At 40.5% G+C, this 27,471-nt stretch overlaps 1 protein-coding gene across 1 annotated transcript in view; it reads right to left on the reverse strand.

The window, feature by feature from the left end:
• The window catches only part of PGR (progesterone receptor), a 42,238-nt gene extending 22,941 nt beyond the window's left edge, over window positions 1–19,297 (reverse strand). The window contains exons 1-3 of the mRNA XM_063329851.1: window positions 17,902–19,297; window positions 16,461–16,612; window positions 2,786–2,902 (exon numbers count right to left, since the gene is read on the reverse strand). Of these exons, the coding sequence (XP_063185921.1) occupies window positions 2,786–2,902; window positions 16,461–16,612; window positions 17,902–19,043 (1,411 nt within the window). The 5' untranslated portion in view covers window positions 19,044–19,297. The remainder of the gene's footprint in view (window positions 1–2,785; window positions 2,903–16,460; window positions 16,613–17,901) is intronic.
• Between the last annotated feature and the right edge of the window lie 8,174 nt (window positions 19,298–27,471).

Here is a 27,471-nt window from a genome sequence, read left to right on the forward strand (position 1 = left end):
CTGAAATACTACACTCAACCTGATGCAGCTAAAAAACACCCAGCTATGCCACAGTCCTGCCTCCATTTGATAAGTCCTTTTTCCCATTGCTTTAATGGTTTCTTCTTCTTCCTATTTGCTACCAGGTCAATTCTTTCCAGAAGATGGGGTAGGTGAGGATATCAGGGCAGAGATCTGATGAGATTTCATGCCCCTCTGAGAACTAGAGGAACATCCTCCTCAAAAAATGGAAGGCAGCTTTGATGAGGTATATTTAGAAAAGGGCTAAACACCACAACAAAATGGCTAGACAGAACAACCTAGCTTTAAATACAAATCTGTTTAGTACTAGCTGAAAATAAAGGTGATCCAAAGAGAAAGAGCAAGTTTTTACTCTCTTCATACATGACGGTAAAGAACTAAGAGTCAGAGCATCTTTATCCTCAGGTTTTGGTTTCAAGTATGAGGACGTAACATCCTCTACGAAGACACGCTGTTGAGGACATACCATCTCATAAATATTGCCAGCAAAAACGTCCGACTTTTTACCTACACCTAGAGCAAAATGTATAAATTAAAAAACACCAGGAAAACTAGTATCCCTAAATGTATGCAAAATGTAGAATGATATCAAGCCTCCTGGCTACTTCTATATAGAATTACTGTGCGAAACAATGCTGAAGCAAAAGTATTGGCTGATGCTAGAAAGTCATCACCCACTCTTCTGCTTGTTGAAACAGTGCTGCTTGTGACGTTAAAATACTTGGGGTTTAGTTATTGGCGTCATCTGGGCTATCATACATGAAAATTCAGGTTAGATCATCATCAAACTCTTGGCTGTGCACAACTCACAGACGGGAATGAAGTTTTATCTGTATTAATTTACACCAGTTAGAATCATGGCATGGGGTGGGTTGGAAGGGACCTTTAAAGATCATCTAGTCCACCCCTCTGCCACAGGCAGGGACATCTTTCACAGATCAAGTTGGTAAAACCTTACAGGACAACCTTACAAGTTGTCCCAAACTTTACAAGACAGACATTATATCTGTCTCTTCCTCCTTTCCTGAGGCTCCATTCTTACCACACATTTTCCACAGCCCACTCTGGACCCCTGCCTCCTTCGCTTTCTCCCCTTCCAGACCCTGAGGACTTTTCTGTCACCTGGGCAAACAATCCTTCAGGTTCAGGGTGAAAAGTCTGCCTTTATAGTAATATTGTTTCTCTAATGCACTCCTATCCCAGCTCTAAATCACCGCTTCTCTCTGAGAAGGATCCAAAGGCCAAGTTCTCTTGCTTTCGTCCCTTTTGCCCCAGTCCAGTGCCACCAACATGCTTGTCAGCTCCATTTATTTACTGAGAGGCGGTGCAGGAAGGATGAGAGACAGTAACACCACTTAGATTGATGGCTCTCGTTCCTCTATCTCCAGTGCTGCGGGGTGAGAGGGATGCAGTTTGGAGAAGACGACTCACCAGAAACGCAGCACTGAAGGTCTAGGGAGGCTCAGGGGTACAAGACAGAACATGGTCCATACCGCAGCACCGCCTCTCCTTCCTCTCATCCCACCGGCTGTTCCCTGGAGCTGCAGCACTGTCGCTTACGGAAGATGAAGTACCAAGAGCCAGCCAGCACTCCTCACTGGTTGGGAACTACTGATTTGTATCAGTATGAAAGGTAAGAATGACACAATGGCCACGTGTGCAGAATACTCCAACTCCATACAGTATTACCGGAGCTGAAAGCCTACAGCTGTGCAATCAAAATGTCAGTCTGACAACTACACACACGTTGTAACTTATGAATGAGCACTGAATGGCAAGATAATGAAATTACGCACAGTATATAATGCCAGTTCTTACTAAAAATGCCAGTTCTTCCTGAAAAATAATACATAAAATGCAGAGAGGCAGATGTTTGATTCACAAAACCAAATTATTTTAGAAAGAAAGAAAGAAATCAGGTTTTTCTCCTTCCTTTTTTTTTTAAATTCCCTTTGAGAACACATTCTTTCTATCATCTTCATACAGCCATTTTCTTACAGTCTTAGCCATGTATATTTCAAGCTTTGTGCTGATCCAAAACTTTGTATACCTAAAGTTCTCACGAAAAATATGAAAAAAATACAGGAAAAATATGTATCACTCCTGTATATTAGCAAGGCAAAACTTGCTATAACTCTACCTGATCCTATACCATTTTCTCCCTGCAGGCTTTCAAAGGCATAGTGCTCCATTTTGATTAATTTTGCATAAAGAATGCAAATCTGTTACGGCGAGAACTAATATAAAGATGGAAATTCCCAGCATCTAGTATGCCAAGTCTGTAGTGTTGCTGCAATGACTGCCTGGCCCTCTTCTGTGGAACGGAAGGATATAATTTTGTTGACATGTACTCGAAGCAATGATGAAGAGCGCATCACAAAACAGAAGGGGATAGTACTGATTCCTGATTTTAGTGTCAATCTCAATTTGCTTCTTCATTTTTTACCTAAATCAAACTTTCTGATCAAAATTATTAATAAATACACACAAAAGACACAATTCCTGCCCTTGCAAGAAAATGAGTATATGGGTACGCAGTAGCAGAGACAGATTCCTACAGGAAGGTATTTTTGTTTCAGGATTTATAGACTCAATAAAGAAAAATTATGAGCAATTTTAAAACGTCAGGTCATTCTTCAAAAAATAACATTTTAATGTGGTTCTTTCCTTTACAGTGTCAAAGTAATGCTGTTTGAACTCGACAGATTGAAGGTAGTGTCCTTGACTGCCTATTTTTCTGACTCAGACTTGAAAAGCAGCTCACCTCCCAGGACCATACCGGCTTGACAGCACTTCCTCAAGCGACACGCAGGACAGTTCTTCCTACGGATTTTATCGACTATGCAGTCATTTCTTCCAGCACATAAATAGTTGTGCTGCCCTGTAGGCAAGAGAAAAACAGGGTTAATGCTATGGTTTTTAACATGACAAAATTAGTTGTGTATAAATTTCAAAAATAACAGAGGATTCAAAAATGTATACTTGAACCATTAAAATTTGACCCCTTCATTTTATGCTAACTTTCAAATAACCATGTGTTACTATTTAAATATAGTAATTTATTTGGCCTGTTGAAGAGTGAAACTCACCATTTACAAAATTCCAAAATAACTAGCAGACAGTATGAACTGCTTAAATTATTGTACTATCAATCATATCATCCTCTATTCATTTCTGTATTTTAGTTTCTTAGCAGTACCTAACGTGAAAGCATGAAAACAACAAAAAAAGAGTATTATTCTGAGAGCAACAAAATGGATCAAAAAAGCATGGACAAAGTGCAGAAGTACCAATATCATTGATACTTCCTTCATGGAATACTGTGGATGCGGACCTCCAAATGTAACAGTCATCAACACCAAACCTTTTAAATTTTCACCAATTTCTAGATCAGTATCACTCTGAGGTAGCCATCTGATACAGCAAACAAATCTGAGGTGATTATTCTACTCAGATGCTGTATTCAGCTGTCTTTATAACCCTATTCTGTCCTATCTTTGCGCATCGTAAAATGAGCAACTGTCCACCAATAACTTTTCTCCGCAGAAGAAAGACAAACTGAAAATGAATCCTCAGATGAAAATGCAAGAGAAAGAAAAACATTCTATTCCAGCAAAAGAAAAGAGCTAGTGCTAAACCATGTGAAACAATGTATTTGTTTCTGTGCTAACATTTTTTTAGATAATTAATTTACTTCTTACGCATACCTTTAAGAACGACTTGTTTAGTTTTAGTGAAAGAAACCCAATTGCCTGAAATTCATTTTGATAACAGTTTCTTTTTTTTAGAAAACAACAAGTAAATAAAAACAGTTGCCTTACACATTGCCTGGCATCTAAAAAGAATTTAGTAATGCAGTAAATCAGAAGAAATTCTCATTTGCTTTCCGCCATTAATTCTAATCCTGGATTCCTTCTTACAAGAAACATTACCAAAAGTAACCAAACTAATAAAAACCTGTCTCGCTTTTGGCAGTAGACCAGGAAGCAAAACACGTCTTCCTTGGAATTATTTGCAGTTCCTCCTCGTCTTGCTTTGCTTTTATTAGCTACAAAAGCATTCAGTCTTTTGATAAGCAACAACAGTTTTAAGACTCTGTTAGTTTAACTAAAATCTATGAAGCATCAGATTGTCTCTGCACTGTGGCATTCTGATGCTTTAATGTAGTCAATTTACAAAGGAACACTTAAGCATAGGTCAAGTTTGTTTGTGGGTGTCTTTGTTTTGTGGGTTTTCTTTGGTCCCCTGAAAGGTATCTCCTTTGGACCTGTTTTCTAGGGAGTCCTTTGAGCCTACACAACATAGTCTGAGTCCATATAACCCATGTCCGCTGCAAGGCCAAAAAACGGACCACGCATTTCCAGTATGGCAGTAAATAGTCAAAGCAGCTGACAATGCTATAGGCATTCCAGTTGTACTTTTTACCCCTATAATGACACAGAAGAATACTGATCTACCAAAGCCAATGCCATATCGTGAAATATTACTCTTCAAGCACTCCGAGAACACCGTTTATATGTCCTAGAATTACTTCAGTATTGAGAATTCTTTCTTGATATGAGTATGCAATTTGTCTAAGCAACACCCAAGTGCATGCTCGAACTGCTAAAGGAGGCTAAGGACTTTGAGTAGATGTAGTAATGACAACACTGTTCCTGCAGGAATAGGAAATTATCTAGAAAAACAGAAGTTAATAGCTTGATTTATATTGATACCCATTTTAATAGCGTATATTATTTATATAGTAGTATTTTAAAATTATGCATCTAAGATTAAGCATTACAAATCAAGGGTGCAATACATTGTAAAATTTTAAATTTACAGTTACATATTTAAGTTTAGCTACAGCTCTTAAAAACCTCTTCATAATTTATGGGTTATCAGTAGATCCAACTTCCACTTCAATTGAAAATGAATGAATGAATTCATCATCTCATAACAACTCACAAACTGCTTATTCTAAATCCAAGATTGAACAAAATTTTTCACACTGCAAAACAAATTGTAAATAAATCACTATTATGAAAACTACTCTTCTACGTGCATATGTTCTAGAGTTTAAGATTAGAAAGGATTAAATAATCTCTCTGTCCAGCACATACCATGGAAGAAATGAAGTCTGTTACTGGAATTCAGGCATATTAAGAATTTGCTTTGATCTTCAAAAAGTGAATACTCTTCAATTCCTATTTATTTCATAAATTGTATTTAAAAATCTAATAATGACCAATCTTTATTATGTCTTCACCTGGTTTATTTCTTCCATAAAGCCTCCATGACGCTAGCATTAGAAAAAAGAAACAAGAAACAGCCAAAACCCTGCCAACCCTACCCTCCCATGAGATTATGGTGATAAAATCTTAGGCGCTTCTTGTTTCTTACTGTCAACCACTTCTTTGTTCTCAAGACTATAAAAAATACACGAGTCATATCCTGAGCTTGAATTACACCTTCATGTGAGTTTCCCACTCCACTTGCCTCCATTCAATCTCTCCCCAACACCTCCTGTCCTGAAGTGTATTTCACTCATTCTGATTCAGCTGCAACTTATCTGGAAAACACATAAGGTTCAACAATATAGAATTTTTCATAGTCTCATTTGTCAGGGATTTTTTTCATTGTCTCAATCATCTGATTGGATCTCGTATCTATAGATAAATGTGAGTCAATGTTCTCATCTGAAATCGCTTCCATCATTGTGCAGAGCTGGGTTCTGAGAAACTACTACTTGCATGACATTAATATTTAAGTGGCGGCAACCATCTGAAGGACAGATTGTGTAAGAAATGGAAAACATGCCAGATATTTGGTTAATTTCAAAATTATGGGCCAATACTGACATAAAGGTGTTTGGAATGTTTTCATGGAATGCTAAAACATTTATTTGAAAATACATGTGCTGTATCTCAGTCTTTAGGATCACCTATAGTTTAACTAATTAGGTCACTATGTGAGCATTGCAGTTATATTAAATGCATGTACTAATAAAGCATCCAAAGACACCTGTCAAGATAAAATTCCTGTTCAATTGGTATCTTGTCATTCAGTATCTTTTATATGACTACTGTCATTATAAGCAGGAAAAAAACCAGAAAATACAGGACAGTAGTCTAATCACTAGAGCACAGGTCACAAGGTAAAGATTGGTATTTGTGTTTCTTACAAAAATATGAATCTGGCAACTTTCTGGCAACTGCCACTTTCTCGGAGGTCTTCACTCAATGTTACGTCTCCTATACATGTTTACTATTCACATCTTTTTGAAAGAGCATGTAGTAGCTCTCTCTCAATATATCAATGTATCAGCTTGTGACCTAGATTTGATTGAGAATATCGAGAAAATACAGATGAGACAATTTCATCTGTTACTCATATGTTCCAGATTCTTGTAGCATAGCATTTTTCTTAACCTCCATCAAAGTCCATTTGTGGACTAGGTGGAATTCCTAATGCAAACAGACAAATGCAGTTTTAAGTACTGTAATGACTATTGCTATACTGGCAGGTTTATAACAGAAAGTGGCCAAAATGCCAAGGGTCCACACACAAATACGATCACAGGTTTTCCTATCAGTAAACCTGCACAGATAGTATGCCAGCACTGAGAAATTTTAATCCGAATACTTCTGGAAGTAGCATGCACGGTGTCTTTAAAAACTACGTATTAACTTAGCTCCCTGACATGCTGCAAGTCACTTAAAATCACTTGAGTAAACTAATGAGTTGCAGAGATTTTGCAGACGTGCATAATATGGACAACATAAGGCTTTATTTGCACCAGGGGTATCAGATGCAAGCACTCAGTTATTTGTGTAAGTGCATCTGCGCTGAACTGCTGCCACCCAGCACAAAAGCAAAGCGCTTGTTTGCAAACTCTCAGTTCCTCCTCTCTGCAAATAAAACTACTTTTTCAAATCTTTTTTCTTCTCTCCCGTATGTGATTCTGCTTCCCTGTATCATTCTGAACTGTCGAAGCTTTCTTATAAAATCACCCTATCCCTTCCCTACCACTGGAGGACTGTTCTTTGCAAAACATATCACAGTGTTTTATTTAGCCTAGTTTTAGATTTCTGTATAAAACTGCAGATATCTACTGCATCTCTTTGTAAATTATTTTATCGCCAAATGTCTCCCAATGTCGACTTTTTGCTTCCTGAGAGCTAGCGTCCACATTTTGCTCAATAATTTGCTACCAATACATTTTACCCTCTTATAATATTTTTCAAAAGTACCAATTAAATCAATAGGTTTAAAAACTCAAAGGAATTACTCTTTTTAACATAACTAAATTTGGAACTCCTTGTCAGGGGTTCCTGTGGAGGCCGATAAGAAATATAGTTTCCAAACAAACAAAATGGAAAACAGGTTCACCTGTATACCTATACTAAACATAATGATGCAGATGCAGCTTTTTGAGTAAAACTTTGCCTTCTGGAAGGTAAGACAATATACCAGGGTAAGGATTACTCTGTACTTGCTCTGACAGTCAGGTTTTCCATAACTAGGCAAACAGTCTAGCCTAATTCATCATCAGAAATGGGAAACACAGCTAACGTGACCTACGCTCTGATCTAAATCAACCACTTCTCTATTTACATGGTTCAACCCACAGCAAACGTGGGCTGAATTTGCCTCTCGCTATGTGGGTTTATGAGCTTCGGTCTTGAAGAGCTAAGAATCTATACTACATAGTTTGGAATACTGAAAATACACCCTTCATGTCCTGGTATGCCATTACAGCCCATTACAATCTCCAAGATTCCACACACCTCAAATAATTTTTTTAAATTATTTAATAGCAATTTCATTTTTGTGCTAACATTTTCTCTAAAAATAAAAACAGGTCTCTGAAGTGAGACTTAAGACTCTAAGCACTTAACAAAAAACCACATCCACCACTGACCTTACCATGCATAATCTTTTTATAAAAAGGCCAGCAGTTAGTAGGGGACTCACTTTCCATTTCCCTCTTTGCCCATTGAAATAAAATTCTCATTTCCCAACTCTTAAGTGGGTGTCCTTACTATTACCTTGTAGTCTATACTGGTATAAAGACCTGCTGCTGATGCAAATCTGCTTCACAGCAACGAATTTCAGATTCAATGGACCAAAGAGGGCAAAGAATGGATAGTAGAGTAACTTGTGAATGTGCTCCATCCTGGAATCTTCTTCTAGCTCAAATAATGTGGAACTCCTTTCTTCATAATAATACAGCTCAAAGTGAAAAAAATAATGATTGCATTGCAAGTCATTCAACAGCGTGGCAATCAGGGCTGCAAGGAGGGAAGGGTGTGTTTGACTCCCATCAGGCACTGGAGATGATGAACATAGCTCTCATATCCTGAGGGATTGCCTTACCTTGTCTACGGACTCAGTCATGGCGTTTGTGATTATAATAGGTACTAGTAATTCCTTCATCTTTGTGAAGCTAGTCTTTAATTCCTTTGATTTAACTACTTGTGATGAAAAAAAGGGTTAAGTAAAAACATTTTGTTCAAATAGAATGTAAAACCATAAAATGTTCATTCCTAAGGGAAACCCAGCATTTTTTTATAGTGTACTTTTGCTTTGGAAAACAGATTTACAAGTAATTTTTGAAGTAATCCTACTGACAACAAACTTTTGGTATTCTTCCACTCCATTGTCTGTTGTTTTTAAGCATGTAATCATACAGTCCTCTATCAGGTATTTTTTTTAAGTGTACCAAACAAGATCGGTTTCTCTAGAAGGGAAGCAGCATTTTCGAACCACTATATATCTTACACTGCTTTCTTTCTCTTCAACAAACCACTCCCAATGTTTGCAACATCCTTGGCTGACTCTTTCCTTCTCTTGTATCCTGATCTCAAAATTTTCCTGCCTTTTGCTGTGAATCCTGCAACATCATTGTCTTTTTCCTTCCAAAATCACTTCTCTGGACAGCAACCTGAGCACATTGTTTTTATGATATCTACAAAACAGAACAATTAAATGTAGCTATCCTGTTTTCATTTATTTCCAGGCAGAGATAAAAGTTACAAACCTGGTTTTTAACCTTTAATTTCCCTGTCTGTTCCATCATTTCCAACAAGAAAAAAAAACAAAAACAAAACAGCAGAAAAACAAAATGAAGCAAAATTAAGTCCTATTTCACAGAAGCTATCATGAACTGCAAAATCAATTTCATATTCATTTTCAGTTGGTTTGCTTAGATTGTTTACCACAGCAACATCTTGAAAGGCATAAAGTCTTTGAGTCTAAATACAGGAACTGACAACAGTAAAAACTTCCCACAGCTAATACCTTTTAGAAGGAGACGTTGGCTTCTACAAGCCAATGTTACCAGTTAACACTGTGTCATAAGTGCTCCTTGATCACCATTTTTAAGTAATTCACTACGTCGGTGGTATAAATACGTGAAATGATGTAACTGTCACCCTTTTTGTCAGTAAGGGGTCTATTTCTTATAAATACAGAAAACGGGATTTGAACACAAAACGTACTTAAAAAGCACTCCAACTATTTCAGAGGTATCCATCATTGAAGCACCATTTGTTCTTCTTAACCCTGAGTATTGTATTCTTCTACCAACATAAGAAGCATTATATTTGTATTTCAGTCATTCCATCATTCTGATTTTAGCGAAAGTATTACTGCACACTGCCATGGTTAAGTTTTTTCATGTGTATTTTCCTCTTACTCTTTGACCTGTCCTACTACTGAACCAGTGGCACGGGGTCACTCACTCTAAGAGTAATGAAAGTAGAAAAAACAGAAACATTAGTAGCAGGAAAAGGTAATGTGTGAAAAAACATATATTGCTGCCTGTTGAGTGAAACACCCCATGGACAGCAAACTGCGAAAAAACCATAAAGAGGGTATTCATTTCACAAACTAGATTCTAAAGTGTGAACATCCAGCAAAACAAGTAATGTACACTCCCTTCTTGGGCATGAGAGAAAAACAAGCACTTTAGGGTGCAGTTTATCTGGAGTAGATGTCTTAATTTTGGTTCTTTAATAGCCTACTGCACATTTAAAGTAATTGGCTGAAACGTGGATGCCCACATTGTAAATGCCTACAGCTTGGTGCAACAAATCCCACACAAAATATTGTCTTTGAGGCTAAGGGAAGGAAAGACGGTATCATAACAATTGGCCAAGAATAGGGTAATACTCTCCTGGATCTCAATGCCTGCATGTAACTCTCTCTACGTTTTAACTACAAAAGATTCCAGGTTGTTGAAACATGCTTAGACGTTAATTGATATTAAGCACCAGCCACTTGTGAAAATGCTGGAATCGTGACTACGTATAACCAGGAAACCTCCAAAGTGCAGACGTATCACTAAACGTAATGGCAGACTGCGACACACGAATGACCATTTGTTAAATCTTTCCACCTGGGAGTTTCTAAAGAACCACCTCCTGCTAGTACACCACCAGTTCTGTGGAACAGATACACAGCCTAAGGAGACTGACACCATCAAACCTAAATCTATTTTCAGCAGATAGCAATTTGACTACAAATACTTACATTTTAGATACTCATGTTATAGAAGTATTTTAATACTTTAAAAAAGTATTATTTACCTATAATAGTATAGGTATTAATTTTATATATAATCATTTATATAATACATTAAAATAATTAATATGAAATAAGTATTTTATATACTTATTACATCTCTTCTCTATACTACAGAAATGTATTGGCTACCTTGGTGATATGGGTGGGATTCATACCACCAGAGGCAGTGTGCATCCTCACCTGACGCTCCTTTATTATCAGTGCTGAGAAACAGTTACTGTTAGAGGACTGTTATTTTCACCCCATGAAGATACCTAATATAAGTCAATGAGTTACTTCCTAGCATTTCCTGTTTCTCTCCATTCATTAAAAGTAAGCGAACTTCAGGCGAGCAGCTCGGGTTACTCCCATTGTGCACATCTCAAGTTAGAACAGAGGAGCACCCAGCAACGCTGAGCAGTCAGTCGCTGCTGCTCTTTAAAGCCTGTGGTTTTACACCACCGGAAAGAGTTTCTATTCCACCTGAAAAGATGTTTAACGTAGTATTCCATACTGTTTCTAAAATACTACATAAGTTAAGCCAAAAATTTTAGTAATTCACATTTCTGCAGCTGATTATGTTCTAAGGCACGTCTATCAGGAAACCGATAAGTCGTCACCACGAGAGCAGAAGGAAGCCCAGCATTAGCACAATGGCCAAAGTACCAGCACGAATGCAATCAGCTCCCTCAGCTGTTGTGCCTCATGTGAATCAATTAATCAAATTAATGTTTGTCAAATGGCTGAACAACAAATACCTCTGAAGTCAGAAGTATGATGTAGATATACAATTATGTATCAGTACAGGTTTTCTTCTTTCCCTTCTCAAGATGCAAATTCTTCGTTCTCACAAAAGCTGACATTTCCCACTTGAATTTTAGGACCTTCGATGAAGTAAGTAACTTTGTACATTTGAATTTGGAAATACACTTAGCTTACTGTACGTTAACACATTTGGGTCATGTTCAAAATAAAAGAGCTTTAATAATATTAAATGTTATATTAAGTGAAAAGCATTTTCATCTCTCAACTCTGCATATGTATGCTTTGTGTGTTTGTATGTTTTCTACTTCACAAAACTTTCATTACTATTGAGCTTACAGTACACGCTGTACCAAAAGCTGATCCCAGATTTCCAGCTTGGAAAGTTGGATTAAAAATTGGAAATCCCTGCAGAATTAGGAGAAAAAGGAACTTTTTAAATCTCCTTCATCAATTGCACAGCCAAAAGGGTCACTATAGTACTGCATTTCACTCTGTTTTCAAAGAGGATTTTCTATTAGTGGTTGGCATTTTTATAAATATTTGGCATGCTGTGCCATTTTACATTCTGAAGCTATGAAAAAGCACAACTGTTTAGTCCAGCCATTTTCCTTTCACATAGTATTTCACTACTTACACAGTGAATCACACTGTCATCACAAAACTGCCGATACATAACATGAGTCAGATAAACTTTATCAGAAGGTTTGGCTGAAGTCATGGTCACCCTTCTTACTGTGTAGGCATAGCACGTCTTTACCTCCTCCGCAAGAAACTCTCCGTAATCAGACAGTGAAAACTCTTGTGGAAACCCTACTTCTGTCAGGTCGAGTTTGCCAAATTCAGGTCTCAGAGAGAAGAAAAGTTCACACTTTGTCAGCTACGTGTTAGCTACTATACAATACGGCTGTGCTTGTTCCCTGGTGCTATTATCTGTCCAGCGCTGCTACCCTGAGCTTGAAGCACGTATTAAAACTAGACAAACCTGCTATATAATCATTGGATCAATTTTGTAATGGGGTCCCAGGTATTTAAACAAACCACGAGTTACTTTCTGACCCATCTGCTGTAATATCACGTACTTATGTTGGCGTCAAACTCTTGACGTTTGGGCAGGTACTTTTCATAGGATGTCAAAAATATCAACAAAGTCTAAAGCAAGGCAAATGCTTTATATAAATATAGAATGCAAATTAGACATGGGAATTTATATAGGAAACACATCACCTGAAATTTTTTTTCAGAATTTAGGTAATTTTAATTTTTCATTAGTAAAATGACTGCAAAGGAGACACTTTGAACAGAAAGGCAAGAATGCAGGGCAGCGAGAACCCACGCGTTAGCAAGAGTGTAACTCCAGAATCCCCAAACTCTACATACCGGGTTCCTGTTCAGGACAAAAATTTTACCATGGCGTTACACAAGCATTTTGACCGTGGTTGCCCTGCATGGCTGCACATGAAGGTATCTTTATAAGACATCATACATGACCATTTGACAATTTAGTGCTAAAAAACTAAGAGTTCATTTCTTAATCTTCTTTCTCCTAAAGCCTCATTAGAAATACTATACCTAATTTTTGTTACTGTGAACATACATACTGTTAGCATTTAAAAAATGCTGATCATCAACAGCAAATTACTTTGCAAATATAGTGATTCTACATACTAGAAAGTATTTAAAATATAATTTCTGAAATTGTTTTGATTGGTAACTCCAAACTGCCCATCACTCTCAGCTCATGACAGGAGCAGCACTACCCCGTCAGCATACTGAATCCAATTTTGGCTTTTCAAATTTCTTAACTGAACATAAATCACAGTAACTTTATTTATTTCATTGCACCCAAAGGAGATCTTTAAGGCATTTTTAAAAAGCCTTGTATTTTGTTTGCACAATAAGTGAATCAAAGGACCAGTAAATCAGTTCTTTGTAAGGGACAAACAGAAAATGCACAATCTCTAAATGCAAATAAATGTTCCTTAAAAAAAAATAATCAGTATTTTCATCCCATTTTCTCCTCCCCACTTCCAGCACTAACTTTTTCCATATATACTATAATAGACTTCCCCCCCAAAACAGCCTTGCATCTTTTATTAACCTGCTTCAGGATTACGCTTACAGTAAAATATGCTTATTGTACCAACAGCATCTTTTTCTTCATGTATACAGGCACATAGGGGGAGCCAAGAACCCAAAAGACAGAAAATATCTACCAAATCATACATATTTAAGAATTCATTGCCAAAAAACATTCTAAAATAATTTAATTCTAACTATACACTTTCATGCTAGTGATCCGCACACAGTTCTGACCCCCCGTTAAGCTGTGTGTGTATCTGCTATTTATATTCAAATGTATGATTAAATTATGCTTAGTATAGAAACATTTCTAGGTTTGTTTCTGGCTTTGTTTCAAAAAGATTGGAGATGAAAAATGGAGTCTTCTGGATAACGTAACAGTCCATTTTATCCCAAAGGAAGCATTTAACCAATACAGTATTTTCCACACAATAGGGGAGAGTAAAATAAATGGGGTGTGTATAGGAAAATTTTTGTGAAAAAATTACATAGACTATTAGAATTGAAACAGCCAACACATCTGAGATTACAGAAATAATTAAAATAGAAAATAGACATTTTCCAACAAATTTAATGCCGCTATATTACGTACCTTGTTATCCACACACTTGAAAACCTTATAACACATGAGAAAGATCTCAAAATACAGAAAATCCAAGTAGCAAAAGCCATCTATTTCCAATTTTGTTTTAATTTCTCATGGTGATCAGTACTTTATGGAAAGTATATGAAAAGTAGAGTTTTGACCGTGAATTTGCACTCACAAAGTTCAACATCTTACTTACATGAATTATTATTTAAAAAAAAACAAAACACATCTGTAGAAGTATTAAAAATTTGAAAAGGTAAATAATGCATTCCCACTCAAAGAAACGATGGGCGGGAGGCATTTTACATAAGAAAAATGTCTCAAATTTACATAATTGCTACTGTGAACTTTTAAAAACTATTTTCTATTGCATTTACAATAAAAATATTCTGTTTCTTCTTACAGAAGAGTAATTTGTCACCTTTATTTCTGATAAGCAATAAACAAAAAAGTACTTTAAGTCTAAATGATATCAAGTATGTATCCATAAATGGGATTATTTCAATTCTAGTAATTACACCTTATGCTTCCATTAAAATAAGAAGTCCATCTCTTTAAGGAACTCTCTGTAGACTTGCACTTTCTACACAAAACCAAGTAACTGGACTTGTTCATCTTGCTCATGCCCACACTGCTCATGCCTGTCATTCTTCCCCATAAAACTCAATAATCTCAATTTTTTCTTATTATAGCCAGGTAGTCTGAGGTAGTTTTCCATTCTTTGAATATTCTTACCAAAAAACCCAAACACACTTCCTCACCATACTCTCAGTCTATGGAATTATTTACAAAATGGAAAGTATGAAGTTGCTATGTCAAACATAAACTTTTGTTTGTGCAATTGTGTTGACCTCTTATTTCTCTGTATAACTGTATTCTTAATCTGTAAAATTCTGCAAATATGGTCCTTGTAATCACTGAAATCAATCTTAAAATATTCCTACTTCTAATTTACATGCCTTCTTAACATTTATCATGAAAATATTTATGCTGAACAGTAGTAAGATACCTTTTTGAGTAAGTTCACCTACTGCACAAACACAATGGGATACTAGTTTAGGAAGGAGATTAAATTCAAAAGTGATGGAATCAAATTAAAATAAAAAAATTACAATATTACTGTATGGGTGAAAAGTTAATAATAAAACCTGTTTTAAAATATGGCACTCATCAGTTATACTACATTCACTCTTACAACTTCAGCTCCCTCTCTTTTTTTAAAAGTATATGTCTGATTTACAAAAATAACCAAAGCAAAAAATGTGAAGCCAAACCAAGAGACCAGTTAACACAGTCAGTGAAACTTAAATGTATTCCTCCAAGTGACTTAAGAGACAAGTGTTTTCCTTGCAACGTAACACGTATGTTTCTAATGACCTTCTCATTAATTCCATCCAATGTATTAGAGAAAATAAGGCACTAGCTCAAAAGTTCATCTAGCCCACCTAGTCTAGCGTTACCACTTTGCAAGTACCTAGCACGCTAAGGGAAGAACAAGAGCATACATGTGAAGTAGAAAGCCACAGCACACTGAAACAAAAAAATCTAACTAAATTATTTTGCTAGACTTTTAATTTTCCAGTATTTACCTTTTCATATGAAGAGCTATAAACTATGAAGTTGAATGCACTATTTATCACAAGAAAACACACGATGCAATTTTTTATTTTAAGGAATCCTACATATTGTAACAATAATTTTTTAAGCATATGGAGCAGAAATTTGAATATCCCAGTTCTGACAGGATCAGATAAAAACCATAAAAGGAGAAAAAACATAAAATGTAGAAGGATTTGTTTCACCTCTTCACCAGTTGAACTATATAAAGCAATCTGCTCTTGTATTCATATTTAAATCTCAGTGGGTATTTATGGACAAGACATATATTATAATCCAAAAAGAAAAAATAAACATAGGCATTGCTACCGATTTATTAAACCTGCAGCTTGACTTTGTAATTAAATGGCTATTTGGTACAAAAGTCAAATCCGTTTATTATTATTATGACTTGAAATACTTCAGTGAAACTTGAAATACTTCCATAAATCTCAGGAAGCCAAATTCCGCATCTTGCAAGCAAGAAATATTCCACAACTTTGAAAACAAAATGAAGCCAAAATAAATTCTTATCTGCCTGGCATTAGTTCATACCCACAAAATCTTCCTTTGAATAGCATTTACACTTTTCAAAACAAATTGTGTAATACACAAGATTTTTATGGAACTCTACCTACTCAGAAAGACTGATAAAGGGTAAATAGCAGCAAATAATGAAAGTAAAACAAATAATACTAGCAAAATCAATTAAGAAAGAATTTAGTTGGTATTGACTGCAATATTTAAACAGTTGCCAAAACAAAAAACATTACCACAGTGATAATGTTTTTAAACATCAGCAATAAATAGAAGGTATGAAGATGTATTTCAGATAATTAGGAACAATGGCATCATATATTACCTTCCATTGCCCTTTTAAAGAAGACTTTACAACTTCCACAGGTAAGTACTCCATAGTGGCAACCAGAAGCCTCATCACCGCAGATGAGACAAATCTTCTGGGGCAGCGATTCAAAACCGTATTGAGAACTTTGGCTGGTTTCTGTATCTGGCCTTCAAAAGAAAAAATAATTAAGAGAAATGAAAGATCCAGTTTTGCAACTATTAGCTACTTACCTGTATTAATCGAGTGTATGCTAAAAACTTTCTTTTCACATTCATAATCAAGCTACAGAAGGGTAAGAAAAATGAAGTATGACTGCCTTTCTGCTTAAGGGTTTGTCTCTACTAGGGTAAAAGGCACATTTGTAACATCTGCCTAGTCATTAAACAGAAAAGTAGTGGGCAAAAAGCTTAGTAGTATTTTAATACATTTTAACTAAAAAAGGTACAATCCTGGAACGCTGTGTTAAAACGCTCATCTTCCTCAGATCAACAACTCTTGTGAGTAAAGTCATACTGACTGATACGCTATTTTTCCTGTAGACAGAATGGTACAGAGACAGAATCAAATAGAATTAAATTGAATCTCAAAAGCCTCTTTCACAGGGCAAATAACTAAGTTTCATCTCAGCTAGAAAAACCTTTCACATTTGTCGCTTCCCACTCAGCTGCAGCGTTCTCATCAGTAACTAACTATGATGGGCACATTGAGGGGAGTGGAAAGTACTTCCGAATTTCTCTCCAAGAAAAGAGACAGACTAACCTACTTAACCATTATGTTTACAAAATCGGCGATTTCCGTTGAAACTGTAGCACTGTATATACGTGTTTTTGCATACATTTCTAGGCGATGCCCAACATCCTGGCATCATAGTAAGCCATTTCATTCTAACAAATCAATATATGAGCGTTTCACTTTTTATTTTGTGTGTGAAATTAACTGGTTTTTTTCTTTTTTTTTTTTTCTCGAATAGGGGGGAATAGTATTTTGGGGAATATTTGGGTATTTATGGATGTTGTCTCGCCGTGAGTGAGGACAGCCTGGAGAACACTCTGCTCCCGCTCTCCGGAGCCGGTCCCTCGCTCCGACATCGGACGGCGCTGAACCACCGTCGCGATAAAAACCTGACCTCTCCCTGAGCGCTATCGCGACAGAGAGATCTGCGAGGCGCCAGCCACAAAGCTAACACTGTGCTGGTCTCGCACAGCCCCGGCACACGCCGCCCTACACAAAAAAACAACAGAAAATGGCAACGCGGCTGCAGTTACCGTCTAAAAATCTCTAAAGGGGCTTCGCCGAGTGAAACCTCGCCCGTCCTTCCCCCGGCACCTCTCTCGGGGCGCCAGCCCTCACTCCGCACCCCGCGGGGAAGGCGCGGAGCCCTCCCGCGCCGCAGCGCCCGTCCCCTCCGCGGGGACACCCCACCGACGGGCCCGCCGCCCCCCCCCCCCGTCCTTACCGAACGTAGCCGAGGTAGGGCGGGCACAGCTGGGGCAAGCCCTCCTTCAGCACCGCCGCCGGGAAGCCCAGGGGCTGGTGCCCGTTGAGACCCAGGGGCGGGTAGAGGCCCGGCGCCGCGGCCGAGGTGGAGGGCAGGCTGTCGGGCGGCGCTGCCCCAGCCGCCGCCGGCCCGTAGGCCCCGGCCAGGAGGGTGGGCTCCGTCTTGTAGAGGACGCACTCCAGCGAGGGCTCCTGCCCGGCCCGCGGGGGCTGCGGGTTGCCGCCCGGGTACGGGGCGGGGAGGCCGAGACCCTCCTCCTTGATCTTCAGAGCGGGCTGGAAGTCGCCGTAGGCGAAGTGCCCCTCCTTGGCCTCCGCCGGCGGGTAGACGTAGCCCGCCAGGTCCGGGGCGGGGGGCGAGGAACGCGGCCCACCCCCGCCGCTGCCCTCGTACTCCGCCACGTCCAGCAGCTGCCGCGTACGCGAGGCCAGGTAGGCCGAGTTGAGCGGCAGCAGGGGCACATGCAGGTACTCCTGCCCCGCCGCCTCCGGCCGGGCCCCGCCGGCGGGCAGGGCCGCCAGCCCGGGGGATTCGCCCTTGGGGGCCGCGGAGGGTCCCGCCGTTCCGCCCCCCGGCCCCGCCGGCCGCGGTTTAGCGGCGGCGGTCAGGGAGTCGGCGGCCGGCCAGAGCGGGGAGGGCCGCGGCGGGGGCTGCGAGGGGCCGGGAGCCGCCGGGGAGGCTTCGCCCGCCTTCTGCGAGGGGCCGCGGCTCATCGCGGCGTCGGGCGCCTCCGTCGCCTCCGCTCCGAAGAAGGACCAGGGAGCCGCGGCCACGGCGGGGCTGGCATGAGCCGCGGGGGCCAGGAAGGTGTCCAGGACGGTGTCCAGGGAGTCCTTGTCCGAGAGCGAGCCGCTCCCCGGCTGGTACGAGAGGGAGTCCCGGTCCTCCTCCTCCTCCCCCGGCTGCCGCGGCTCTTCCTCCTCCTCTTCCTCCTCCTCCTCGTCGTCGCTGCTCTTGGGGTAGAGCAGCCCGTCCAGGGAGATGTCGATGTCCTCCGCTTCCCTGCCGAAGGGGTCTCGGCCGGGCTGGCCCTGCAGCAGGACCGCCCCGTCTCTGGCAGGCGGAGCCGCCCTGGGCTCCTTGGCCTTCACCTCGGTCATGGTGGCTCGGGGCAGGGCTGGATGCCGGTGAGGCTCCGGCCCGGGGACAGGGTGCAGGCGGCCGGGCGGCTCCTCACATCCTGGACGTGCCTGCTGAGGCGGCGGCGCGGGTCCCGCTCACATGGCGCTGCCTTCGCGGGACACACACACACACACACACACACACACACACACACGTCTCAGCCCCGGACCCCGCCGCCGGGAGGGGGGTGAAGCGGTGCCGGGGGCGGTGCAGGAGCCTGGGCGGGGGTGGGTGGGGAAGGGGGGGAAATGATGGGAGCGTGTGCGGGAGGAGCGGCGGGTGGGAGAGCGGGGTCCCCGCCAGGCTCCGGGCTGGCCGCCGCTCGCTGCCCCCCGGCTCCCCTTTTCCCTCGGCTGCTCCCCGACGTCCCCGCTCGGCCCGGCCGCTGCCTCCACGCCCCCTCGCCTGTCCCTCCCCGCCGCCAGCCCCTACCCTTACCGCGGGGCTGAGCTGCCGCGGCGGGGCACGGGCTGGCCCCTCCCGGACCCCCCGCTCTCCGCTCTGCCTCCGCCGAGCAGCCGGTCCCGGGCACCGCGGCTCCCCCAGCGGCTCTTCCAGCGGCTCCTCCTCTGCTCCGCCTGTCCCGGCCCGTCCCTCCCATCGCTCGCCGTGCCCGCATCCCTCTCCCCCTGCCCTCGCGTACGGTTCCCCGTGACTCAGGTCTGAGCTCTCTGGCCTCTGCCCGCCGCCCGGCGTTCCCCCTGCCTTCCCATCCCTTTCCCCCCATCTCACCCGGCGTTCCCCCTGCCTTCCCATCTCTTTCCCCCCATCTCACCCGGCGTTCCCCCGCCTTCCCATCCCTTTCCCCCCATCTCACCCGGCGTTCCCCCTGCCTTCCCATCCCTTTCCCCCCCATCTCACCCGGCGTTCCCCCTGCCTTCCCATCCCTTTCCCCCCGTCTCTTGTGCAGGTGCCCTGTCCTCACGCTTCGCCATCCCGGGAAGTGGAGCTCTGGGCAGGGCACAGGCAACAGGCAGGTTGGGTGGGTGGCTGTTTTGGAGAGCAGAGGGCAAGACAAGCTTTACTTATTTGCAGTGACAGCACTATAGTTTTCGCCATTCTCTTCAGACGTTCACTGCAATTTTTCAAGATTAAGCTCTGGCCCAATTCCTTTCCCGATGCATTTTCCAGTAGCAAAGAAACCAAGGCATTGTAAAGTGTTTTAAATTACACTCCAGGTGTCCACTACAGCAGAGAAAGCACAGTGGTTTTGCTACAAAATGTTTGGAAAATGGGGCATTCGTTGCTTCTAATATTTTCCTTTAATTACTTTGTCAGGATGAATGAGAGGACATTTAAAATGGACATAATTTGCAGGGGCTGGCTGATCAACCTGCACGTAGCAAGTTACAATCCAGCCCAAGTTAGTTCTGACCAAGAAGCTGTCACCAGCTAATTGTTGTTTGGCATTTTGTACAAAATGCTGGCTTTGTGGCAGAACTCATTCAGCTCAATAAGACAATTGCTAATTGGAAAAAAACCCCAACCCTTAATATAATTTGCATTATATAGCAGTCTCAGAAGAGAAACGTGTGTTGAAAGATAGAAAGAATAAACTAGCGTAGGAGTAGTCCTCATGACTTTGAGTAGAATCAGTGTATTTTTGATTCATAGAGAAATATGTGCTGTTACATGCTTGTTTATCCTCTGTAAGTATAACGTGCTTTTCAGAAAAGACATATTTTCTCAAAAACTCTGATCACCACAGAATTTTTTATTTTACTTTCAAAATATTTTCAGACTGAGAAGGACAGCTTCTTGGTGAAAAAAAAACATAACTTTTTGAAATGATTTCAGTGTTCCGAAAGCTAACATCAGAAATCATACAGGCCAAGTTTATAGAAGCAGTGGCTTCAAATAAACCTTATTCAGTGTGGTGTGTACTTTCTGTGTTATTCTTGGCAAAATACTACGGATGGATAGACTGCTTTCGGAGTCTGCCTTTTATTCCTTTAAGAAGTAGGAGAAAATCTGTAATTTATTTTTTTTTTTAATTATGGTATGGTGATAATAGCTAACATTTTAAAACTCAGATGTCATGTAGGCATCTCTATATATATTCAGGGGGTTGAACAGAATGATACAGATCAAAATGTACTTGTTATGTACAGGGATATTTATTGAACAGCAGTGTCTCATAGCGTTGATATTGCAGAGGAAGGATGTCTTCATAAAACCTATCGGTGGACCTGTTGTTAAAAGAATGCTCTCAAAAGGCTATCCAGGTCTATTATGACATGCCATAAAAACAAATAATTTGCAGTTCTTCGCTGGCTACTGAATTTCTGGTTTTAATGCTTTAATATTTCTCCCTTCTCCCAAGCCTTCCTTTTCTCAGAAGAGACAGAAGTTCATCTCCAGCACTGTTCATCTCCATGCTCATTTTGGTTTTCCCCTGATGTTTTCCTGCTTAGTCAGCTGGTTGTCATGCCTGTTTGTTGCCACTGTCACGCTTTCTCATTTCGACTTCCCCAAATGCACGCAGCATTTATGGCCTGTCTCTTTACAGAAGTGTGCTCCAAAAACTTGCTTCCTTACAGCGACTTGACTCGCTGCTGCTGCTGCTGCAGGACTAGGAGAGGTGAAGAGGCACAGAGGGCAGGATTAGGGCTTCCTGAAAGGAAAGCAGAACCGCGTGGTTTCCACAAGACCAACTCGCTGCTAATGACTTGTCTGCTAAAACTCTACACTAACAAGGCCATGAATTAGTATCTTGGTCCATGCAGACCTTTCTTATAGTGACCACAACATTGTTCTGCACAGGCTCTTTGAGAACAGAGCTCAGGAGTTAAAATAGTGTTTTATTTTTTCACAGTTAATCAATACCTGAGAGTTTTGTACTATCATTGTTTAGGATATCATACAACCAAAATGTGATTCACTTTTTGTAAACAAAGAGGAAGAGATACTATCTGCTTCAAAGAGCTTATGAGCTCATGGTCAAAAAAGTAAAAAAAGCAGCTTGCATAAGGAGAGGCTTAGAGGCTTTTGGTTCTATCATAGAAATAACATTTTTGTAAAAAAAAAAATAAAAATTAGACCTCTATAACTGCATTTTGCAATTCCTACACTACAGAAAAAACCCCATGTTTTCAGCATGTGGTGTAGAGGATAAAAAAATAGCAGTGTCATGCAAATAACAGCACATTCTTGGTAAGTTACAGTTCTTGGAGACATACTTCTGTGGTTGCATCCCTGTTCTGTAAATACTATAAAAAAACAGGGGTCTAAAAAATAGATCCCTAGTTAACATGCTAAATTTCACTTAAATTAGGATACCAGCAGACATTCAACATGCACTTCTCAGAGATCATAATTTTGAAGTAGCAGCTAAGTCATGAAAGCACTTAACACCAGGGATGTGGTCTGATGGTAAATGTTCACATCTGAACTGGGTGATTAGGCTTCTGTAGTCAGGTAAGAGTCATAGATATCCATGGGGACAGTTTGATTCATCTTGCGGAGCTCTTCAGAGACACTTAATGTCTTATTAGAGATATAAAAGGTTTTCTGTGATCTGAAGGACTCTGATTCAAAGCCACAATTTTTTGGCTGTGCAATGTCTAAGATCAATGCCTAAGGTAAGAGATCTGAGTAGAGTCCTAAATCCTTAAAATGCAGTAGCAAATTGCTCTAATGCGATGATAAAAACATTATAGGAATCATAGTTTTGGAAGCTGCACTGTAAGCATACTTTCTTTTCCCCTAAGCAAGAGCGTGCCACAATTTAATTAATCTCTGTGGTCTGTTATTGTGTGTTTTGTTAGTTTAAGATAAACCATCAGATTTAAAAGAAAGATATCAAAATTATTGGCTTACTAAATACAAGGGTGTCATGAAACAAATGTAAATGCAAAAGGGATCTGCAAACAGCAAAGTATGTGGCAAAGTGAGTAAGCAATAGAGCTATAAAAGGAGATGAGGGAAAGGAAGCTGATCACAGCTCACATTACATTATTTCTTGCTCTCAGGTGATAAAGTTGCTACAGGGAAAATATCCATACGGAAGGGGAAGTGGGCTCTGAGACACTTTTATCTTTATAAATTGTCCAAACGGGGGAAATAGATGGGTATTGAGTTATATTCACGAAAGTGATAGCTGCTCTTGGGACAGAAGCCGTATATTTTATTTATTGTTCTTTGTCTGGTTACACTTGAGCTAACGCTCACTGAACTGCACAACATAATGCGCTTGTAGCTGAGAAAATAAGCAGAGGCATGAGAAGTGAGATGCTTTCTGGTTTTATGCTCTACAGAGGATGTCATTGCTTGCTGGACGACATCCTCAAAATCTTTCTCGGGTGTTTTGTCCCGTGGCTTTCAATCACCTCAAGGTGTCAGAGGGCTTGTGCTTGGCTTCCCTGAAGGCCTGGCTAGGAGACCTTTACCCAAGCCCGCCATCTTCTTCACAGTGCCTTTGTTGCTATATTGTCAGGACAAAGAAATAAAGGTTGCTTTCTATAAAATATGGCATTCAATTATCTGTATGTATGAAATACATATTTCATATAAATACGTAAAGTGGCCATATACATACAATTGAGCCCAGTGCTGCTAGGTGGAATGAGAGGACTCCCAGCAGTTTAACATTCATGATAGTCAATATATCGCAGCAAGTCTTGTTTGCTGGCTGGAGAGTAGGAAGTTGCAACCAGTGATGCTAAACAGATGTTAGCGTCCCCTGAAATTCAGAAAGAAGTAGTCAATAATTCTTCAGAAGTATTAAAAAGAATATATTGATTAAATGGTGAGTCCTAAGTAGTCATAGAAAAGAAGATAAAAACTGGATAGGACCTCAGGAAATTTACAAGTAAATTTGGAGATCCAAATTGATGTGAAAATGCTAATAAACATAAAGAAAAAACAAGGGTTGAGACTAACTATGACACTTTTTAAGAGGTCATAAACTGGATGAAGTAGAGCTGACCTTGGAGTTGAGCCACACTGTAAATGGAAGTAGGCAGCATTTTCTTTTACTTCTGTGTAGCCTTTGCTGCCAACTTTAATTTCATAAGAGACATCCTTCCTATGCAAATTAAAATTGTTTTAGCAAGGGTTAATCTTGCGTATTATATTCCCAAGTTTTTCTTCCTGTTTCCACTCACAGTCTAATTTCCCACCAGGGACTTGGTTGTTCCATGAAGTCTCAAAGTTGACTATTCAGCCTTAGAACATTCACAAACTCCTCTGAATTATCAGTTTCTTTTCATAACCTCAGGTCAAAGGCGTATATCCATTTTTATCTAAAATACAGTATTAATCTGTTGTGATTTCAATGTGAATCAATTCCTGATTTTAAAGAATTTAATGATGATGAATCATTCAGTAAGACTTAGAGTCAGCCTTTACCTTCTGGTCTCAAATTTAAGATAACAACGTGTCCTAGAAAGATCAAATAAAAGCTAAATGGAGACTAGTGTTACAACAGGAAGTTTAAATAAGTATCATACTGAGATCTGATGTGTGCTAAGAAGAGCCTATATACACAGCAAGTCTGACAGACTCGATGCGGGGTCCAGAGCCTCCTGTTGTCGATGTAGCCCCATGTTCTCGCAGCAGAAGTTGTATTAATGCAGTTCATCCGTGTACGGAAAGTAGCTTGGTCTGACCTTTAGGTAGGCAGGATGACCAATAAAAAACCCTAATTTTTTAATCTAAGCAGCATTGACCTAGAAGCTGTTAAAGGTGAGCAGACATGGAAAATATTTATGCCATTTTAAAATTTACATGTTCATGTAGAACCTTTCATTTAGGAGACTGAGCAGACTCCCGTCTAATGCAAAGTTTCACAGCAGAGGTATGATATGGTGTAACTTAATACGCGAAGAATGCCTTGAAAGACATATTTGTGCTTCTCTCATTCCCGTATTATATGGCAGACTATTATTTTATTACAAAATTGGATTTTGCAGAATGATAGAACAATTTTTGAGATTTATTCTATTACATTGATTACATAGGTTATGCCATGTCAGGGGGGCATATATGTTTTCAAAAAGTGAAGTTATATTGTGGAAGCTTTGAACAATTTTACTGCTGAACTCTAATTAGGAAATAAAGTTATGAAGGACATAATTAAAGGAAGAACACAAGAACTTTCTGATTAAAAAAAAAAAAAAGAAAAAATGGAAGATTTGGATGTCAGGTGACATCAATGCAAAGCAGCGCCCTGTTTGCTATAAGTAGTATTATGGTTATTGACTTCACATGATTTTTCTAATATTAAATTTTAACAGAGCTTTTGGGTTTGATCCCTCTTTTGTCACCCAACATTAATCTAATTGAAGTCAGTTCATCTACAGAAATGATGTGCCCACCCCTGGGCACCAAGACCACTTAAATTCCGGCTAAGGCTGAATCAGGCAAATGTCGGCACTCAAGTCTTCACAGCGACCAGCCTACTCTGGAGTATAGCCTCACCCTGCCTCTGCTGCTGTTTTGAGACAGAAAGTTTACCATTCCCTGCCCCCTGTTGCACAAATGCTTGTGCAAGAAGCTCACGGCTGGTTAAAGGTACATTGGGTTTCTCTGCTTTCCACATCTGTGGAAAGCTGCGGGGTTTGTCAGGCAGAGGTAGACAGAGCTGAACCCAGAACAACACATAGGACAAGAGGCAAAGAGTAAGTAAAGTTACCCGAAACTCCATAAGAACCAAAACTCTCTGGAAATTTGTTATACAGCAGATGGAGATTTAAGCAATGTTTTACTTTATCTAGCAGTGATGGGACACAGTAAGAAAAGAAACTCAGATTATTTTTTACATGCTTGATATGATGACGTTTAGCCATTTCCAATTAGTTGGCATAGCTAAGCCAACCTCTTGCCTGGGTTTTGCAGATCATGTCTTACAGTGTTCTCTGTCTTTATATTTAATGGATCCAATTTTCTTACTGGATAAAATAATTTTAAATAATAACTTTTCATATATATGGTGGCATTTGAGGAAATTCTGATTTTCTAATTTTAAGACTTTTAGGCAAAACAGTGTTTTACTTCAATTAATATTTCCAGAAATTAAATTTCTTTATTAATAGTTAAACCGTCCTCAATCTTTGTCACTGGGCATATGGTATAAGGGAAATCTGAGGAGGAAGGCAGGAGGCCTGCATTATTGCTGCACAGCAGAGTGAAAGTGTGCTGTTGAAAATAGCTGAGTTATTTGATTAAATTAAAACTGGATTATTATCTCATGGTGTGGCAAGGTAGGGTTTTTCTGTAATTTATAGAGAACAAGACAGATAAGCACATGTGACAATTTGTGTGGTGAAGAATGGAGTCTGTGTGGATTCGCTACGAAGGGTCCATGAGTTATTCAGTTCTACAGCAAAAATGCTAAGATGTGAAGGAAGGTGGCCTGTGAGCCACCTGCTGAAGCCTGTGAAGCTCTGAGTAGAAGGACCTGGGGGTCCTAGTAGACAGCAAATTATCCATGAGCCAGCAGTGTGCCCTTGTCGCCAAGAAGGCCAATGGCATCCTGGGCTGCATAGGAAAGACTGTGGCCAGTAGGTCGAGGGAGGTCATTCTCCCCCTCTACTCTGCACTGGTGAGGCCACAACTGGAGTATTGTGTCCAGTTTTGGGCTCCCCAGTTCAAGAGGGACAGGGAACTACTGGAGCGAGTCCAGCGTAGGGCAACCAAGATGATTATGGGACTGGAGCACCTCCCTTATGAGGAAAGGCTGAAAGAGCTGGGACTCTTTAGCCTGGAGAAGAGAAGGTTGAGGGGGGACCTGATTAATGTTTACAAGTACCTAAAGGGTGGGTTTAAGGAGGACGGAGCCAGGCTCTTCTCAATGGTTCCCAGTGACAGGACAAGGGGCAATGGGCACAAGCTAGAACATAGGAAGTTCCGTTCAAATACACGGAAAAACTTCATTACGGTGAGGGTGAGAGAGCACTGGAACAGGCTGCCCAGGGAGGTGGTGGAGTCCCCTTCTCTGGAGATTTTCAAGACCCGCCTGGATGCAGCCCTGAGGGATGTGCTTTAGGCAATCCTGCTCTAGCAGGGGAGTTGGACTAGATGATCTCTAGAGGTCCCTTCCAACTCTGAAGATTCCGTGATTCTGTGATTCCGTGATGCTAAAAGTCAGCAGACAAAGGTAGATGTCCTTCACCTTTTGAAAGGTACAGTTCTATTCAGACGATGTATGGCAATAAAACCTACTCAAAATATTACCAATTGTTTCTGAATTGGCCAAGCATTAAAGAATCGAAATATTAGACTTTGAGGTTTGCATCAGATACTCGAGTGCTGTAAGTCATCACGGCTGCATTAGATCCAGTGAAAGCATTCAACTTCAAAGCTGTCAAGGCACCAATATTCTTTCACTATCCCAGTTCTAAAGTTCCTTTAAAGCACGTTGTTTAAGGATAGTAAATGCCAGGTCATTGTTTCCCAAGAAGCGTA

The sequence above is a fragment of the Chroicocephalus ridibundus genome, chromosome 1 (assembly GCF_963924245.1).
Source record: "Chroicocephalus ridibundus chromosome 1, bChrRid1.1, whole genome shotgun sequence".
NCBI classification, from domain to species: domain Eukaryota; kingdom Metazoa; phylum Chordata; class Aves; order Charadriiformes; family Laridae; genus Chroicocephalus; species Chroicocephalus ridibundus.